We start from the raw sequence: 19,322 nt of genomic DNA, 5'->3' as shown, positions 1-19,322 counted from the left end.
TGACAATGCTTTACGTAACAGGGGGAGTCCATGTTGATTACCGCTAGGATGATGGATAGGAAACCCCTCTGGAGACAGAATTGAGCTTGCTTTGAAATGCATTAAGAAATCAGTTGTGTGTTTCTAATGGACTGTCATTAATTTTTGAAGGATGCAGGGCTTTAAACCAAGTGTCCCTTTAAAAAAAAATGCCTGTTTAACAGCAGGCACTTCACCTGTGCTCTTGTGAATGAACTGTAAGACAGCATAGAGCATGCTGGGAAATCCAAATACAAAAATGTTACACTAATCCAGTGATTATGAATGAATCAGTGCATGAGACATTTAGAAGTCACAGGGATTCAAGGCAACCGGAACGATTTCATTGAGAATAATGGCTGCAGTGCAATAGGAAAGCATAATAATTGATACAAGACTCGGGCTTCCATTACATGCTTCAGATGTCTTTCCCCCTAAACAGTGAAGGTCAAAAAATTACAAAGCCGGACTTATTCCTGAAACACACAGACTGAACCGATTGCATAAGAGAAAGATAAAAAATGTGGCAATCCAGGAACACAGCTGGCCTAGAACTTGCTCTCAAAGCAGTTAAAAAAAAAGGCAATGGTAAAATCCTGAACTCATGCAAAATCTGCCTTAAAGTCAAGCTGCATCTCTCCTGAGCTCAAACAGTGCTTGCCTTGAATGTATGAGTTCTATCATATTTTCATCCTGCTCCCCTGCCAAGGTGTGCAGGGCTCTTCCTTCCCTCAGTTTATCCTCAGACACAGCCCTGCTGAAAAAGAAAGTCGACCATTCACACATGATCGAGTGCACAGGTTGGGGCTAGGTTCCTGAGCAGTATCGGGGGTAAGACAGTCACGTGTGAGCTGTGGCTTCTCCTTAATTCTGGCATGTGTCACACTGGAACAGCATCACGGCCATGGCTTACAAGAAGAAGAGGCTTCAGACGACACCCCTGCACCACTTCCCCACTCTAAAATAGCCCAAGGGGGTGCTAATTGGGGAAACCCATGTGGGTTTCCCACAACAGCCACAACAGCACTCACCCCCTTCCCACACACACACATACAGTCAGTTGCAGGCTTGGAAATTGGTGCCGGTGACGTGGGAGAACAAAAGTGCCTTTGCCATTTGTGCCAGGGTCCTGATCCTAATTGGGCTGTACGCACACAACTGTGGAGAACCCACAACTTGCATGTGAATGCGTGATATCTGGCACACGGAAGGGACCTGACCCCAACCTGTGTACTCTGTAATGAGTAAAGTGGAAGCACAGGCTCGACCTGGGTCTTTCCCAGATCTAGGCCAACACCCTAACCACACACTGACTCTAGAGATGTAGCCCTGGCCCATTCGGCATAGGCTGGATAATGCACTTTCTATGCACTCTAGAAGCAGATTTTCCTGTTTTGCACAGGAAAATCCAGCTGTAAAAGTCCACCAAAAGTGCGAGACCCAAAGCAGGGGTAGTCAAACTGCGGCCCTCCAGATGTCCATGGACTACAATTCCCAAGAGCCCCTGCCAGCATTTGCTGGCAGGGGCTCATGGGAATTGTAGTCCATGGACATCTGGAAGGCCGCAGTTTGACTACCCCTGATCCAATGGGTGAACAGGCCTATTGAGAAGGTATGAGAGCCCTTCAGGCAATCTGTGCCAGTAAGATGGAATTCCAGCAGAGGAGACAGGCAGCACCTCTCTCCGAAAGGAACAGGTTTTGTGCAGAACACTCCCAAGTACTACCGGGACAGAAGCTGTTGGACTAAGAACAGCTCTTCCTGCACTGCAGCCATGTGGCAAACATAATGACCTTCCAGCTACTGTAAAAGACGTCACCTTTGTACTAGAGAAAACCCACCCCGACAAGCCGTGACTAAGCTGTCATTTGATTGAAACCTCAGCAGTTCCAACTTTTATTAGTTCACCAGTACAGACTGTGCCCGGCCTTGCAACACAGGCAATTCAGGTGGCATTGCCCTCCGTACCTACGCAAAAAGAGACCATTGTTTCCTCGCAATGAGAAGTAAGCAGGAATCTGCTGGGTTCTAAAAGCACATAGCACACACCTAGGGGGTGCCAGCCAAGCCCAAGGAGCATACCTCTGTGAAGCCAGCCCTCAGGCCTGGGGGAGAAATCCACAATGCCGTTTTCAGTAAGAGAAGAGGCAGAGAACAAGCAAACATCTGACAGGACAGGCCAATGTGCATCCAGGCGTGCAGAGAGGCATATTAATGCATGGATTGCAAATTGAGAAGTGCTGAAACCCCAGCATTTGTTTGGAGGGGAAAGGAGGAGAGACTTCAGCTTACAATTATGGAGGATGCCCAATGACATCACCAAAAAAAGAGAAAAAAAACCCTTCTAATACTACTAAACAGATGAAACACATTACATCATGACAATGGAGGGAGATGCGTTTATACAAGCTTCAGTTTGGTTGCGTGGTGTCTTTCTCTGAACCACAAACATGCTCAACAGTGTGTGTGTGTGTGAGAGAGAGAGAGAGGGGGGGAGATAAGTACCAGCAATTTAAAAATTAACCACTGGCTTCTGAAAGATTTCAAAGCAGAGCAGTGTTTTTGGAAGCTTTCTGGCTTTTCGTGCCCAAGTCTCCTGGCTCCTCGGCTTTCAGCTGCCCTTCCTGTAGCAGGAAGCGAAGAATATTTTGATTTGCATCTCCTCTGGCAAAGGAGGCCATGCATTTTAAACACCACGCACCATGACGCCAGTCGCCCGCACCTTGCAGTGGAAGTCCTGCAAGGTCAGAGGCTCTCTTTGACACGGGGCGGTATAAACAGCAGAGAATTAAATCTTTATTAAGATCGGGGATTCATGACTCACAAGCGGCCAGTACATTTCTACTGCCCCGCTAAGGCAAGCTTTTACGAGGAACCAGAGGATGTCATTTAATTTGCCCACCACGTCTGGATCTAAATAAAAACATCCACCAGTCAACAAGACTGGCCAAGCGCTCGATTTATTCCAGGAGCGTTCAAAGCTGCTAGTGTTCGCTCCACAGCCAGCCCATTCAGCTCCAGGAATGTGCAGTTTTTGTTAAAAAATAAAAATAGTCCAGAATTCTACATTTCGGGGACCGGGCCAGCAGTTGAAAGTGGAGATTTTTTCCACCCGGCCCACTGGACAAATTGCTCCTGGAGGGAAACTCCGGCAGATGGAGCGCAGAAGTCTGGCACCCCCAGACACACTGGGAGAGTAACCACAGCAGTTTAGGGAACAAAGGAAACAGGATCTGAATGGGAGCCGCTTCCCCTGAATGGACGAGCATGCGGGCTGGCTGGCGGGCTGGCTGGCTTTCCCCACAGCACACCTTTTAGCAGCGGAGGCCAAAGCTTGCAAAGGGACCCACAGAGAGTCTGTTGTCTGGACCCCTAAGCACCCAAAGAAAGAAAGCCAAGCCTGACCCGCAACTGGGTTTTCCAGTCTTCAAGGGGTCTGCCAACAACCCAGCCGGCATACAGGGGCTGGCTGGCTCGGTGAAGCCTCCTCCGGATGTGGGATTTTTTTGCATTTACACCAGCCAAAGAACAGGCGACTGTTTTAAGATTGACGGACGGCGGCATTCCGCGGGGCTTTTACTCCCGGGAAGCACGCCTAGGCTGGCCAACTTGAGACAAAAGCGACCCGGCCGCAGAGCACGGAGGCGGCGGCGCACCAGGCAAAACCCCAAAGTCGCCCCTATCGAAAAACGAGCAAGGGGACTCCCAGATTCCGAGGATTGCAAAGGGGATTGGAGGAGCGACCCTCACGGCATTGAGGGCAAACTCTGCCGCCCACCCCCAACTAGGGCATCCCCTCCCCCAAGGCCTTGGCTCCGGGCCACCCTTCTAAGGTGGCCATTGTCTGGAAAGTTGCAGAGAGCTCTTTTATTACCGGGGGGGGGGCGGGGTGCTGCTGGTTTAATTAATTTCACACCCAGCCTAATATCAATGCTCCGTTTCTCTCTCTTTTCTCCTTTGAGTAGCCCCCATCTATCTAATAATAATAATAAACTGGGCAGACAGAGAAAGGCGAGGAGCGGGTCCGCGCGAGAGGCAGGCTTGCAGGCAGGCTTGCAGGCGGGCGGGCGGGCTTACCTTGCACACGAGTTCTTCCTCGCTGTGCAGATGCAGGGCTCGGAAGCTGTGGTCTCCTTCCAGAGGCTCCAGCAGCAAGTATTTCCCGATGCAAGACACGCAATGCGACAAGCTGGGAGTCTCTGGCGGGCTCGGCGAGCCGAGGTTGGGGCTGAAACTCTGGCTGGGCTCGGCGGGTCTCACCGCGGCGAGCTCTTCGAAATCCTGGGTTTTGTTCCGCGGGCGGCCATAGCGTGCGATCGTGATGGGGGTTGACCTTTGTATGTTCATGGGGATGGAGCGCACAACCCCCCTGCGAGAAGGCCCCCTTCCCTCCGCGCGGCACCCACCCCGCCGCCGGCTGGCTGCCTGGCTGGCCGGCCCTTGAAGCGCCTCGCCACGGGGCCGGCAGGAACAATGGCCCGGCGCCCGTCGGGGAAGGCAGGTGGATCCGCAGCGGGTCAGGCGGAGGGGAAGAGGCGGGAGGTCACCGCCGCCAAGGGCTCTGCCCAGCCAGGGCCGGCGCGCCCCGTTGCAGCGCTGGGTATCCTTTGGACGGGGCCCCCCCCCCGAAAGTAAGTCCAAGTGGCAACCGGGCGCGCTTGCAAGCTGCGGCCTCGCGAGGAACTCCGCTACTCCAAGGCAAACCCCCGGGAGGGGGGGGGGGATGATCGGATCCTTCCTTTGTATTTCCTTTCCTTTCCTTTCCCGGTCAGCCCTTAGAAACGATTGGCACCCAGGGGGGGGGGGAAGAAAAAGGGTCAGGCAATCTGGAGCGGCAGACGATTGTTCTCGCGCTGCCTAATAAAGACCACAAGAAAGGGAGGAGGGGAAAAAAATAATAATCTCCCTTTCTCTTTCGGCCGACGTTTCAACTGTAGATGGCGTCTGGCGCTGTGGGCTGATCGCGGGGACCGTCCAGAAACGTGCCCCAAAAGAACGAGGGAGCATTTAACTTGAGAGGCTCAGCGAAGAGCTCCGGCGACAATAGAGAGGCGAGGGGGTCACGGGGCTGGGTTGCGAGGGGGGGGCTTTGGGGGGGGCTTTTTGTTTCCTTTCCAGCCGTTCCCTGCAGGCAAACTCCGGCTCCGGGCGAGGAGAGGCTCTTTCCAGCTGAAACGAAGCGATGTCCCCGCGCGGCGAGGGCGGCTTCGGCGGTGGTCGCTCCCTTGGATCAGACGCGACGTGCAAATCAAGGGCAGGGAAAGATCAAGGCTTCCTTCCGTGGCGCGCAGTTCATTTTCCTCCTTCCCCGCCGCAAGCAGCACAGGCGACAAGAAATAGAGATGTGCGCGCGTGTGTGTGTGTGAAAACAACAACAACAATAACGACCAAAGCAAAAAATGCTGCAGGCAGGACGTCCCCGACGGCTTCTCCTTTGTCCCCCTCCCTTAAGGGGTCCTGGGAGGCGAAGAATCAAGAGGAGGGAGAAATGCAATGGCTTCAAACAAAAACAGAGAGGCGGTCTGTGTTTCGGGCGCCGCTCTTTATTCCGAGAGGCTGCAAAAGAAACGGAGCGGGGAGGGGGGAGAGGAGAGGCGAGGCGAGGAAAGGGACGGCCGAGCCGATCCCTTTCAGCAAGGCATCATCTCGCCCGCCGGGTATTAATAGCTACTTACGTGGCTGGGATTCTCTCGCGCTCGGCCGCCCTGCTCAGGGTCAGGCGCAGCAGCAGCGGCGTGCAGAACCTCCAGCCCGCTTCGCCCGAGCCCGCAGCGCAAAGGCGGCCCCACTGCCCCGCCGCCGCCGCTGCCGCCGCCGCCGCACAGCCCACTGGCTCGCGGGGGAACGCCCGCCCCGCGCCGAGCCGCCTCCTCATTGGGCCGACGAGACGTCGATCACGCCGGCGGGGCCCCCTTCCCCCGCCTCCCGCCGGCTTGCCACTCGCTCCATGAGCCGGTCGCGGGGTAAACAAGGTGAAATATCCTTCCGCAGGCCGAGCCCGGGAGGAGAAGCTGAGGCCGTCGACGCGGCGGCGGCTGCGGACAATGGACGCTCCCGGGTGGCCCGAGGCTTCTTCTTTCTCTCCCCCCCCCGCCTCCCCTGGGAAGTTTTAAATGTTGCAGCTGGAGCCGAGCCCCCCACCCCCCCACCCCTGGCGCTGCTGCTGCTGCTGCTGCTGCTGCTGCTGCTTTATGGGTTCAACGACGTTATTGAACTTCTTCGCAAGCAGAGGCATCTCCTCAAGCCTCCCCCCCACCCCCGTCCATCTCTTAGTGGAGGGGAATGGGAGAAAGTCGGGGCTAGATGACTGTAAACGGAGCCTCGTGGATGCATGCGATCTCTACAATGAAAGGAAATGAAACCAACGCTGTACTGCGTAGGCTGGAGCATGTCTTAGTCTGTAGACGGCATCACCAAAAGTCTGTAGACGGCATCACCATCCATGGCGTTATGGGGATGCAGTGGCCCAAAAACGAAGTTGGAAGGCATGGATTCTCACAATGGTTGCCCTAGAACAGGGGTAGTCGACCTGTGGTCCTCCAGCAAACGCTGGCAGGGGCTCATGGGAATTGTAGTCCATGAACATCTGGAGGACCACCGGTTGACTACCCCTGGATTAGATCATCCCTAACTCAGGGATGCACTAAAACTGGAGACAGCAACTGCCAGTAGACAATACATGAATGACCATAGGGAATACATACCTGCCCATAGGGAATAATGGGAAGCACACCTGCCCATAGGGACTACTGGAAAGCATGCTTGCCCATAGGAAAGAAGGCAAAGCATGCATATAATTGGCCTCCCTCCAGTATGACACCCACACACTGGGTTCAGGGTTCTACACCCACGGGCGGAATATTGAGAATTGATTTTAGAATTATTTAAACTGTGATGTGATTTTAATGCATTGTGGGACTTAGGAGCGTGGTCGAGCGCAGAAGGTGGTCTATAAATTTAAATAAATAAATAAGAACTGAAGGGACCAGACCTAAACATCAGTACATTTCAATGAGGGGATATAACCAAATTCATAATAGTACACGGCAAATTTACCATGATATAATTCCAAAAGACCCATGAGCTTCTCAGGAAACTCTGTTGGAAAAGGAATACTGGAAGATCACAGCACAGTAGAGAGAGATTTTCAGAGGGTTACTCTTGTTAATTACTCCAACACATGTTTCACAGTCTTTCAGTCAAATGTGATCCAAATAATGTCCTAAGGGCCAGCATGGTCTGAATTATTCCCTTTCAGAAAGTTTGCTTCCCATTATTCCCTATGCACAGGTGCGCCTTGTTTCCTGTGGCCAGGCATGCTTCCCATTATTCCTTATGGGCAGATGTGCTTTGCCTTGTTTCCTATGGGCAAGTATTCCTTCTATTGTTTCCTATGAACAAGCGTGCTTCCTATTATTCCTTCTGGGCAGGTGTGCTTCCCATTATTCCCTATGGGCCAGCATGCTTTGTCTGGTTTCCTATGGGCAAGTATTCCCTTTATTGTTTCCTATGGGCAAGCAGCTTCCCATTATTCCCTATGGGCAGGTAAGTATTCCCTATGGGCAGTCATGTATTGTCTATGGGTAGTCACTTTCCCTAGTTTTAGTACGTCCCCAAACTGACCATCAAAACCCATGTCCGTGCCCAAACCTGGCACCACAAACATGACAGATCCATGCCTTTGTGGCAGCACCACGGAGCAAAAACATGGTCCCAAAGTATGGATCCTGATGGATCCTTAGGGTTTTTGCATCGGATCGCCCCAAACACTCTGTCAAGTTGCATATTTTGTCCATGACCACACGGCACCAGACAAATCACAGATCCATGCCTTCTTGGCAACACCTGGGAGCAAAAACTTGCTTCCAAAGCATGGGTCTTCGTGAATCCCCAGGGCATTATGTCACCCCAAACTCACAATCAAATCACATATTGTTCTTGTGACCACAGCTGATATCACAAGAATCTCAGATCCACACTTTTGTGGTCTTACCACAAAGCAAAAACATGACTTTGAAGCCTGGATCCTCAGAGTTTTTGCATCACCTCACCCCAACATCACCATCAGATCTTATCATGTCCATAGGCACAGCTTGCACCACTAAAATCATGGATCCATGCCTTTGAGGCAACACCCTGGAGCAAAAACATAATTTCAAACTACGGTTCTTGATAGATCCTCAGGGGTTTTGCACTGGGCCACCCCAACATCACCATCAGACCACATAATGCCCATGGCTACACTTTACATTGCTTGTGAAGAAAACTGCAGCTATAAATATGATGTGTGACTTGGTGGTGAATAGGGGATGATCCGGTGCAAGAACCCTGAGGATACGTGTTTTTTCTCCCTGGTGTTGCTGCGAAGGTATGGCTCTGTTGTTTTTTGTGGTGTATGCTATGGTTATCGATACAATAGGTGATCTAACGGTGAGTTTGGGATGATCTAGTGCAAGAATCATGAAGTTCCATGAGAATCCATCTATTTCAACTACATTTTTGTGCCATAACGCAGTGCATGCATGATTTTTGTGGTGCTGCCTAGAGTCTAATGGCTTTCTCCACCAAGGTTTCATGAAATCCTGAGGGTTCTTGATGGCGCTGGAAGGGTTTCCTACATGGGTGGGAGTTAATTAATTTTTATGTATTTTTAATTGGTTAAACATTTATCAGGTGATATGATATGGTCGTGTCAACCCACCTACCCCCGCCCCAAATGGCCAATGATGCATCTGGAGGAGCGGAGAAGGGGAGGGGGGAGCAGGTGAGCATGTACATAGTTATGCTTCCCAACTATATTCTGCATAATCACGCCACTTCTGGGGTTTCTCAAAGCCTAATGTTTCAAGGGTTTCTCAGCGGTAGAAAAGTTGAGAAAGACTGGTCTAAGACATGGTCTATAATCTGAAGGTGGTTTTATTTTGTTTCAATGTAAAAAATCATGAAATCATGAGGATCTGTGCCTCATGAGGCTGTGCTGCTGCAGTGCCACAAAAGATTGGATCCATTTTGTTAATAGCCCAATCTATGGTCCTGTCTTCCACATGCTGTTTGATGCTAGATTTGGAAGAGTTCAGTTTTTAAAAGTGGAGGATCCATGAGGACCGGGGTAGACTTCCATCCAAAATGGTGCTCGTGCTTAGTGAAACGTAACTTAAGTCTCCTGGAAGGATAGGCTGCAAGCAGAATATGTCGCACAGATTGCTAAAATAGGGTTTGCGTGCCAATTTCAGGAGGCCAGAGGGCTCCAGTGACTTGCAGCCTTGGACAGCTGCAAGCAAGAAGGAAGATCTGCAAGTGGCTATTTGCAGTAGTCCAATTCCGTGCAACAATTTTTAATTTTTTTGGCAGCCGAACTTTATTTAGCATGCCCCCCTTCCCTTGCTCTGAGTAGCTCACAGAGATATGCGTGGTATTTCCCCACTTCACCACAACTGTTGTGAGGGAGGTTCACGGAGCATGAAAGGCCCATGGGCACCCAGAGCGTTTCGTGGCTGAGGATGCAAACCTTGGGTCTCTTAGCTCTTAAGCCTGCATTCTGAGCCCTAAATCATGCTTGAGTTTCTTCTGTCATGTCACTCTTAATCAAAACTGTGTGTACGTTGCATGTTTTTTGCTCCAGGTACTACAGACCAGGGATGGCCAAACCTACTACAGACCTAGGGGGTGGTTGTGCCTTCTTGTTTCAACAGCACTTTTATCTAAATGTCACATTATTCTAGAATGGTATCTAGAATGTAACTTGTCTGCTTTCTCAAGGGTGTACGAGTTCCATAGAAACTAATTTTCTACAGTTTAATCAGTCTAATTCTAAGACCATTTTTATCCCATTCTTCTTTCAGAGGCTCCCCTCTATTTTAACCTCATAATTTAGGAAGATTGAATTTAGGCAGATTGTGAGTGGGCGGGCAGGAAAGGATGTGCCAGTGTTTGTCTCTTGTGACCCTTCCTTGCATACCCAGGGAATTGCTGATCACCACTGTGGAATGGTAGGTGAATTTCCTCCAGGCCAGGCTGGATTCTGATTTTTTTTTTGGGGGGGGGGGGATCACTTGGGCATGAAATTGGGGGTCACTGTGGGTGGGCAGGTAGTGGTGATTTCCTGCATTGTGCAAGGGGTTGGACTAGATGACCCTGGAGGACCCTTCCAGGGTCTAGAGATAATTAGCCAATGAGGACATTTCTTGCTCTCCAGGTGGAAAAGTCCCCTCTAGTCAAGAGGTGTGATTGATTACCTTGGAGTCTGAGGGGCTGTGATCCTTTAGAATCAGCTACATGCTGAGAGCAGGTGGGTGGCACACATACATTATAAACATTTTCGTTCAACTTGCTCATAAAGTGAGGTTTTATTATTATGAGCACCCAAAGGACTCACACCTCCTTGGGGGCTTTCTGGTGTCTAGCAGGTGAAGGAACGGAGAGCTTGGAAGGGAGGAGGAAACCAGTGAAAATCTTTCACGTTGAAATTAGGGTTCCCAGTTTTTATAGTTGAGAAACTGCTGGTTTAATGTAACTGCACGTTACGACCAGTTACAGCTCTCATACACTTTTGAGTTTTGCAGAGAAAGGTCACACTTGAAATCTCTGGCATTTTATAGCATTTTTAAACCAATAGGTCACCAAATGGGAACCCAAAGCCACCAACAAAATCCGTGCTGACAACACCCCTATGCAGTAGGTTAGTCTGAGAGTCATTGGCTCACGGTCACCCAGCAAGAATCCATTGCAGAACGAGGATTTAAACCTCGTTTAAACCAGCTCATGTGTGTGTGTGTACATCTGTATGCTGGGGGATCATTTCATACCTCTAATAAAGAGGGCTCTAGCCCATGAAAGATTATTATGCTGAAATAAATCTTAAGGATGCCTCAATAAGTCTTGAAGATTCCAGTGTGATCTAGTGCTTAAGGGCAGTGAACTCTAATCTGGAAAACCAGGTTTGTTCCCCACTCCTCCACATGAAGCCTGCCGGGTGACCTCGGGCCAGTCACAGTTCTCTCAGAACTCTCTCGGCCTCACTTCCCTCACAAGGTGCCTGTTGTGGGGAGAGGAAGGGAAGGAGATTGTGAGCCTATTTAAGGTAGAGAAAAGGGGAGGGGCGTAAAAACCATCTTCTTCTCAGATTTCTACTTATCCTTCCTTCATACTCTAAATTGCAGCCTGACACAACTAAACTAGATGACGATTTCCCCTCCACTTACCTTCATGCCAAGCGGTTTTTTTTTAAAAATGCCAGTACTCTTATATGTAATTGTGATGATTTCTACCAACTCCCCACGCACACCCCACAGATCCCCGTTAAGATATATATTCCTGTGGGTCCAGGTGTAGGCTAGCACTTGAGTATCATGTCTCTGGGGAGTCTGAAAAAATGTTGTTGGTACTCAGTAAGGGTGAGTACTGTCCCCCCTCCCCCCAAAAAATCCCTGGGGCCAAGGAAGCTGTTTAATGTGTGTTTAAATTCCTCTATTGTCTGTAAAAGTTAAAAAAAGCAAAATACCTTTCCTTCTGGCAAGGGGGGCAGGGGGGGGAGTGAAATATCAAAGAAAACTCTTCGTAAAAAAAGCTGTATCTTCAGGAGGACAATCTATCATTGTTTCTTTATGAGAAAGCACATCCAACAAGCCAATACCTATCGAAGCTAGATGAGTGTCAAAACGCATTTTGGGTGGGTTTACGGAGTGTGAAAGCAATTTTCTTCAAAGTAGAGAGCATAGATTGGAATCCCTTTGAAAGTGCGGTAAATCCACAGGATAGATCAAGAGGGCTGCGGAGCTCTGTGCTGACAAGGCCAGCTTGCCTTAACAACCCCTCACGTGTGTCTGGTTGAAGCCATGCTTTTCAACAGCCGAATCCAGCTTCTAGGGACTGCACCTTACAAAACCTTCTCTAATGACATTGCTAGATGCATTTGCGTTTTTTTTTTAAATGCCGTTAAAAATATGACGAACTCAGGAGAAAGACGTTGGTAGAAGATTTGTACTGAAGAAGAAGAGTTTGTTTTCCAAGTGGCTTACAATCACTTTCCCTTCCTCTTCGCACAACAGACACCCTGTGAGGTAGCACAATAAAATCAGAGTCCAGTAGCACCTTTAAGATCAACAAAGGTTTATTGAAGGCGTGAGCTTTTGAGTGCAAGCACTCTTCCTCAGACTATGAACTGACCAGTATTCCCACTGTCATGATAGTCAGTTCATAGTCTGAGGGAGAGTGCTTGCACTCGAAAGCTCACGCCTTGAATAAATCTTTTTTGGTCTTAAAGGTGCTACTGGACTCTGATTTTATTGTGCTACTTCAGACCAACACGGCTACTCATTTGAATCTACCCTGTGGGGTAGTTAGGACTGCGAGAGCTCTGAGAGAAACTACTCTGTGAGAACAGCTCTACCAGGGCTGCGAAGAGCCCAAGGTCACCCAGCTGGCTGCGTATAGATGAGTGGGGATTCAAACCCGGCACAGCAGGTTAGAAGCCACTGCTCTTAACCACTATACCACAGTGGCTCTGAAGGAAATGGAAGAAAGCCAGAGCTGGCTCTTTGATTTGGGGAAGAAGTAAATGAGTGCCAGGAAACCAATTGGCAGGAACCACACGGGGGATCACTGCAGTAGCCAGACAGATGTCTGTGTGGCGGCCATTTTAAAACTTTTGTCTCGAGTTGCCTTCCTGCTTTGGGGGTTATTTTTTCTTTCCCCCTTCCTGGTAAGGTTGTCATGCATTTAATAAGACATATGGATCTGGTGAAATTCCCTGTTGCCATGGTGGGAATCCACATCTTCTGCATGTTTGTGCACTTTTGCAAATAAAAGAGTCCTGTTACAATCAAGAGGTGATCCGACACCAGCCTTTTTCATCCTTTTGACCAAGAAGAAACCCCTGATATAAATTTCCAGGCTTTGAGGACCCCCGGAAGTAATGTCAGCTGGCCACGCCTCCCTACCCTGCCTCCTGGAAGTGGCATAACCACCCATGCCCTTTGCCCTACTTTCGCTTCCTCCCCCTGCCTTTACTACTACTACAGTGACTGCACCTTATGTAGGCCGGAAAAAAGGGTAAGAGCGAAGAAGATGGCCTGAACCCCCCATACCACGCCACAACCAACTCCCCCCTTTGATTTTTACACCCTTGGCCTACCCAACAAGCCCTGTGGAGGTGGCCAGTTCCCTCGCTAGTGACCAAGTCCATTTAGGCAGGAGGAGAAAGGCCACAGACCCCTCCAGAGCTTCCACAGACCCCTGACGGTCCATGGACTCCTGGTTGGGAACCCCTGCCCTAAATCCATGGGAAACCAGCTGGAATGAAGACAGGCATCCAGGACTGCATCAGCTTGGACATTCCGCCTCTCTGTTGAAATTCTGCAGGGTACCAGGAGAGCCTGCCTCTTGCTTCTTCCCGTCTCCAGATAATTTTGCCCCAGAGAACGTGAGGGATGACGAAGAACTGGAGCGTAGACTGTAGCTGCACCCTCACACAGCACCTGGAAACGTCTGAACCCGGCAACCCTATAATTTGCTCTTTTATTTTTAACCAAGCAAGCCAGTTGCCAAATACATTGTGCAGCAAGAATTAATGAAACTGTGCTTACGCCTTTGCTCCAGACCCAAATCTGGAGGACATTATTGCCTCAAAGTAAGAGATTTAAAACTATGCTACATAAACAAGGCGCAGTGCGCACCAAGCAATTTAGAGGTGTTGCAGCCGGCGAAATGGGTTGCAAAGAGCAAGCCCAGCATTTCAGGGAAACGCTGCCTGTTGTTTACGTTGTATGGGGACTGTGAAGAAAGAAAGCGATGTGCTGAAGTGGCAGGGGATTGTTTTTGCCCAATTATTTCCTCTAGCATGGTTCTTTCCAGCTGACAAGATGGTAACCTGCCACCAGGCCTACATTTACCTCGCCTGTGATGAGCGTGAAAAAGAGCTCGACAATCCAGCAATAGACATGGAAATTTCTCCGGCTACCCTTCAGCTAGCAATCACAAGAATGGCAGCAAGACGCCTTCCACATGGGGTTTTAGAAGAAGCCTCAAACTTTGGCCTCAAATAGATTTGGAAGGAAAATACACACAAAGTTGTCATATACTTAGGCAGTCTCTAACGGTCTGCTCTGACGGGTGGCGGTTCCCGCTTGTGTCCTGAGCCCTTTGACGGGAGATGCCTAGGATTGAACCTGGGATCTTCTGCATCTGAAATGTTCTCCCACTGAGTCATAGCCCTTCCCCAAGTATAAGTCCTTGATGCTCCAGGATGCTCTTTCTCAGAATTCTTCCTCTGTACCAGCTTGGTGTTGTGGTTAAGAGCGGCAGCCTCTAATCCGAGTTTGATTCCCCACCCCTCCTCCCCGTGCAGCCAGCTGGATGGCCTTGGGCCAGTCATAGTTCTCTCTGAGCTCTCTCATCCTCTTCTACCTCACAAGGGAGAGGAAGGGTAGATGATTGTAAGCCACTTTAAGACTCCTTCTGGTAGTAAAAAACAGGGTATAACAACCAGCTCTTCTTCTGTTTCCTGCTGAACAATACTCCAGCGTTACAAAAAGGTTACTGTAAAGGTTATTTAAGCCTATAGTGTGGGGAAACCCTTTGGACTTGAGGCCTGAAGCTGTAGCAGCAATCCTGTTTAACTTGTGCACAAGCAGCAATGTGGTGAAGAGATCTATTTGAAAGGCAACATAGCTCAGTCAGTAATGATGCTTCTGCTGTTAGCTGCTGCTACTTCTTTCCCCATGTGGCCAGAGCATTCCCATATCTTATGCTGCAACATGGACAGTGCTGCCCTAAGCAGAGTTTCATGGTTCTAAGACCATTGAATAAGGGGGCTTCAAAGGTTCTAGATTTTGCAAAAACATGCCCATGAACACTCTTGCACAGCTATCCCTGCTGGAATAACAAGACCTATAGTGTGCATGATTTAACAGCATGAGAAGAATATCCTACAGAGGGAATAGGGGGAGATATGCCGTTAGCATATTTAGATTAGGAACTTCCTGATATTTTCAAATAATCTCCACCTGTGTCCTAATTGGCTCAACTGGAGACTTTCCATACCTTTGAGTACGCTTCCTTCTGCTTTTCCTCCAGAACAGTTAGTCAGTTAGACTGTTAGGACTATCTCTCTCTTCTCTTCTTTACATAGTTGTTTCTCTTCTCAATAAAACTATTTTATTCTTTAAGCAGCCTGTGCTTCGCCCCTTCTCTGCATCTTTAAACTCTGCCAGCACTATCTGGGGAAAAAATCACATGTAAAATAGGAGCTGCTGGTGTAGGGTTCCAACTACAGCCAGTTTGCCTGCCTGACTCCCAAAAACTAGAGGATTCATATCAACTGAATATTCTCAACTGGATCACAAAAGCGATACATTTTTTTAAATACTTCTACCTGGGGCTCAGGGCAGTTCACATGGAATGTACAGAACTATACTTCGAACTCAGTTTCTGTGTTAATAAACTAGAATGCAACAATAGTAACAATAACAACAACAGAAGATAACAGGATAGTAATCTCTCAGCCTTACCTCCCTCACAGGGTGTCTGTGGTGGGGAGAGGAAAGGAAAGGCGATTGAAAGCCACTTCGAGACTCCTTCTGATAAAAAAAGCGGCATATAAGAATAAACTTATCTTCTTGATGACCGATTCATGCCTGAACTACTCAGGTGGCACTCCCACAGATGTTTAAAAATGTACCTATTTTGAAATAAAGCATGTTTCTGTTCATGATTGCTCCAGCCGGGGGCATAGGGAAGCCCAGCAAACCGATACACAGGGAGCCAATTGGCTGCCATGTTGTATGCCCCCCCCCCTTGCCCAGAATTGAAACTGTTTGAAATACCGCTTGACGTGCACTGTCAGCAAGCCATCCGTGGAGTCACATGATGCACCCGACTTTAGAGAAAGCGAGGATTACTAACAAGGTAGGTGTGATTTTGGACAACAGTGTTTGTTAAAACTAATCCTTTCTGCCTGCACATTTCTGGCTAACCACAGTTTGGAAATAATTGGATTTACTTTCCAGTAAACACTAGATCAGACTGCAAGTGTTGTTTTGGATTCGGTGCTCCAATCCAACCAATGATAAAATATTTTTTAAAGGACATTTGGGATGCCTTTAAATTAATTTCTTCTACTGTGTACTTTTTTATCCCTACAGTAACTGTGGGATTTGTGTGTGTGTGTGTGTGTGTGTGTGGCTGCTTCTGTTCTGTTTTATCCACAAGTTGTAATTATTCCCTGTTTGTATTGTCATCTTCATTTCCCGACTTCACGCTGAGCATGGTTTCCCCATACTCCCTTGAAGGCAATGAAAAGACAGGAAGGATGCTGCTTTTGATAAGGATGTTCCAATGTTTATCCCACTGATATTCACAAGTCATTTTTTTGGGGGGGGGGATATCTCCCCTACAAGGCAACTAAAATGAAATAAAACAATAGGGTAGAGTTAAAGCAAGACATTTTGTTCTGCCGGGAGTATTGAAGTAGTGGAAAGTAGTGGAAACGTTTAGATAACAGTGCAATTAAAAAAAAAAAACCTTTCTTGCAAGTAAACCCCATTGAATAGACCTCAGCAAACCCTGCGTAGACCTGCTCATGATTGCTTTCTAAAGCTACTTATTTATGACATTTTGTGGCCTTTGTGTTCTGGTTGTTAATGGATTTTTGGGGGGTCATTTCGGACAGACCCATTGTAGTCACCGCTGCTAGCAGATTTTATATAGCTGTTCATACAACTTGCATCAGTTTAGCAAAATGTGGTTGAGCTGGTTTTAAGGGAAATAATTTTCTACCCCTTTGCTGCACTTCTGAATCACTGTTCTGTGCGGTCTATAAAGTCCGTAGTGTTTCCTACAATACTGCTTATTTCCAGCCATTTCCCCCCCCGCACCATCTTCTGAATTTTCTTTTTAACATTCTAAATTGAGTGCTATAGCGCTAAACCAACATCACGCTTCAGGGCTACAGCAGCACCATTGAGATGCATTGACTCCATTAGTGGGGCCGCTAGAGCCCTGAAGTGCTGCATCGGCTTAGCACTCAGTTTAAAATACATTTTAAAAAATCCTCAGAAGAAGATCACGCAGCAAAAAAAAGTGTGTGTGTGTGGGGGGAGTGGGACTATTTGAACTGGCCAAAATGCTTCCAAGACAGCTCATGAATAGAAGGAAATTTGCTGCATGAAACCCTGTACCGGTTTACTCAAAATTGGGACTACTGATATCATGGTTTTATTATATATCGTTTCACTTGTGTTTGTATGTTTTATGTATGTTGTAGGTTGCCTTCAGTTTTGTTAGAGCAATCGTTCTCAACTTTTTTTACTGTTGAGAAACCCCTGAAACATTCTTCAGGATTTGAGAAACCCCAGAAGTGGTACAATCGTGCAGAATATGGTTGGGATGTATAGCCGTGAACATAATCACCAAGGGCCCCTCCCCTTCCCACCCCTTCCCGGCCCATGACTATATATGGTAATATCGCCAAATACATGTTTAACACATTTTAAAAACATCATTCCAGGGGTCTAGAAAAAAAAATTTCAGGGACTCCTTCACAGTCAAAAGGTTGAAAAAGGCTAAAATTTTGGATTAGGATCTGTGACATCCTGGTTGCAATCCGTACTCTACCCTGGAAGATTTCTGTGTACTTTTGGCCACTGCCAGCCTTATCTACTCCATAGGGTTGTTGTGAAGGTAAAATGGAGAATGATGAAAACTGTCACATTGAGGAGCAAGGCAAGGTATATATAAAGGAAATAATGTTTGCTTATATTTTTATGGCTGAATGGCAATATCACGAACAAACTTAGCACAAACTCAATTTATGTTTATTTTCACATGCTTGTTGATGGAGATTAAGTGGCCTGCAATATCCGGAAAAGTTAGCAGAGTGTGTACAACTCTGTCTTGCTGGCTACTGAGTGACTGTAGGCCAAAACACCGAAAGCACAGACTCTGGTTATGCTATTAAACTACTATAACAACTATTTATTAGAGTAGCGATCCCCAACCTGTGGGCCGTGGACCACATGTGGTCCTTCGACTAATTGGAGGTGGGCCGAAGGACGCCTTCTCCCCCCCCCCGGCCCTTTACTTCATCCCCCCCGGCCCTTTACAACACACTTCGGGTGTCATTGTCTCCCATCACTCCCAGATGGGACCATCTCGTTGCAGAGAAACAAGCTCAGGGTTCCCATTGATTTGTCCTTGTCATGAGTTAAAATTTTCATGAAAATAAAATGTTCCTTATGTTCATTGTTGTGGCGTGTCTGTATCTTATTTTGAAGGGATGTTTAAACATTACCATAGCGATCAGAGAGCGTTAGGGCAGTGGTTGAGAGTAGAGGAATAAACTACCTCCCCCCCCACCGGGCCTCAGTAAAAGGCGTTGAGTGGTCCCCGGTGAGTGGTCCCCGGCGTTGAGTGGTCCCTGGTGATAAAAAGGTTGGGGACTGTATTAGAGAACTCTGTATTAGCGTTCTCCACTGTATTAGAGAACTCCATTCTAGAAAGGAAATGTAAGAAAGCAGGTCCTAATTCAGTCTAGTTTGATGGGGAGAAATGCATCTCCCCCACACACACAACACTGTAGACAAGCAAAACAGGGAGAGGTTTCAGGAAAGAAACAGGAAACAGGAAGTTGTCCCTAAGAGCCTCAGTCTAGCCTTAAAGAGACAGCATCAAAGAGATCAGAAAGGTGAATGGTCAGCGTTCCTCTCTACCGTAATGACTCTATGGTAAGGAATCTTCTCTGGCTGCAGGTTAAAGCAACAGGCAGGGCACAACTCCCAGCACTTGCTGCCACCTCTGCTTGAGCGTGAAGCACAACTGAAATATTCCTGCTTTCTGCAACCTGGAATCAAACTCTAATTTGCCATGATGTCTGAAAGCACAGACCTGACGAAATGGAAGTGTATTTTTCCTCCCACAAACCTGGAGTTTAAATGGAGCTATTTCATGGAGGAAATTAGAAACCGAGACTGTCAGAATCGTTAGAGAAGTGTCAGATATTAATCTGTTTATTTTAAATGTATCCTTTCGAAAAAGAAAGAGGCCTCATAATTAATGCTTGATTGCCAAAATGATGCGATAGTAAATATACAGATGTACATACTACGCCCGGTCTGAATAGCTAAGTCTGCCTGTGATAGCTTGCCAAACAGTGACACTGGCTGAATTCCAGAGCAGCAAAGAGTCCACAACTGACTGACCAGCTATCAGCCAAAGGAATTTAATTCCGTGAACAGAGAGCACCAGTGACCTAGCAGAATGTAGCATCGCTCAAAATACAGAATGAATTCATGTACTAGATAAGCAGGATA

The 19,322-nt window shown here is 48.0% G+C and overlaps 1 protein-coding gene across 2 annotated transcripts in view; it reads right to left on the bottom strand.

Annotated features, from left to right (window-relative positions):
• The window catches only part of TRIB2 (tribbles pseudokinase 2), a 36,344-nt gene extending 30,514 nt beyond the window's left edge, over window positions 1-5,830 (bottom strand). Inside the window, exon 1 of one of the 2 annotated variants that reach the window (XM_077310944.1) lies at window positions 4,096-5,830. In XM_077310944.1, coding sequence (XP_077167059.1) covers window positions 4,096-4,365 — 270 coding nt within the window. In that variant the 5' untranslated portion in view covers window positions 4,366-5,830. The remainder of the gene's footprint in view (window positions 1-4,095) is intronic. The other variant, XM_077310953.1, reaches the window with a different exon arrangement.
• Between the last annotated feature and the right edge of the window lie 13,492 nt (window positions 5,831-19,322).

The sequence above is a fragment of the Paroedura picta genome, chromosome 1 (assembly GCF_049243985.1).
Source record: "Paroedura picta isolate Pp20150507F chromosome 1, Ppicta_v3.0, whole genome shotgun sequence".
NCBI classification, from domain to species: Eukaryota; Metazoa; Chordata; class Lepidosauria; order Squamata; family Gekkonidae; genus Paroedura; species Paroedura picta.
This window is presented reverse-complemented; position numbering and strand designations above follow the sequence as displayed.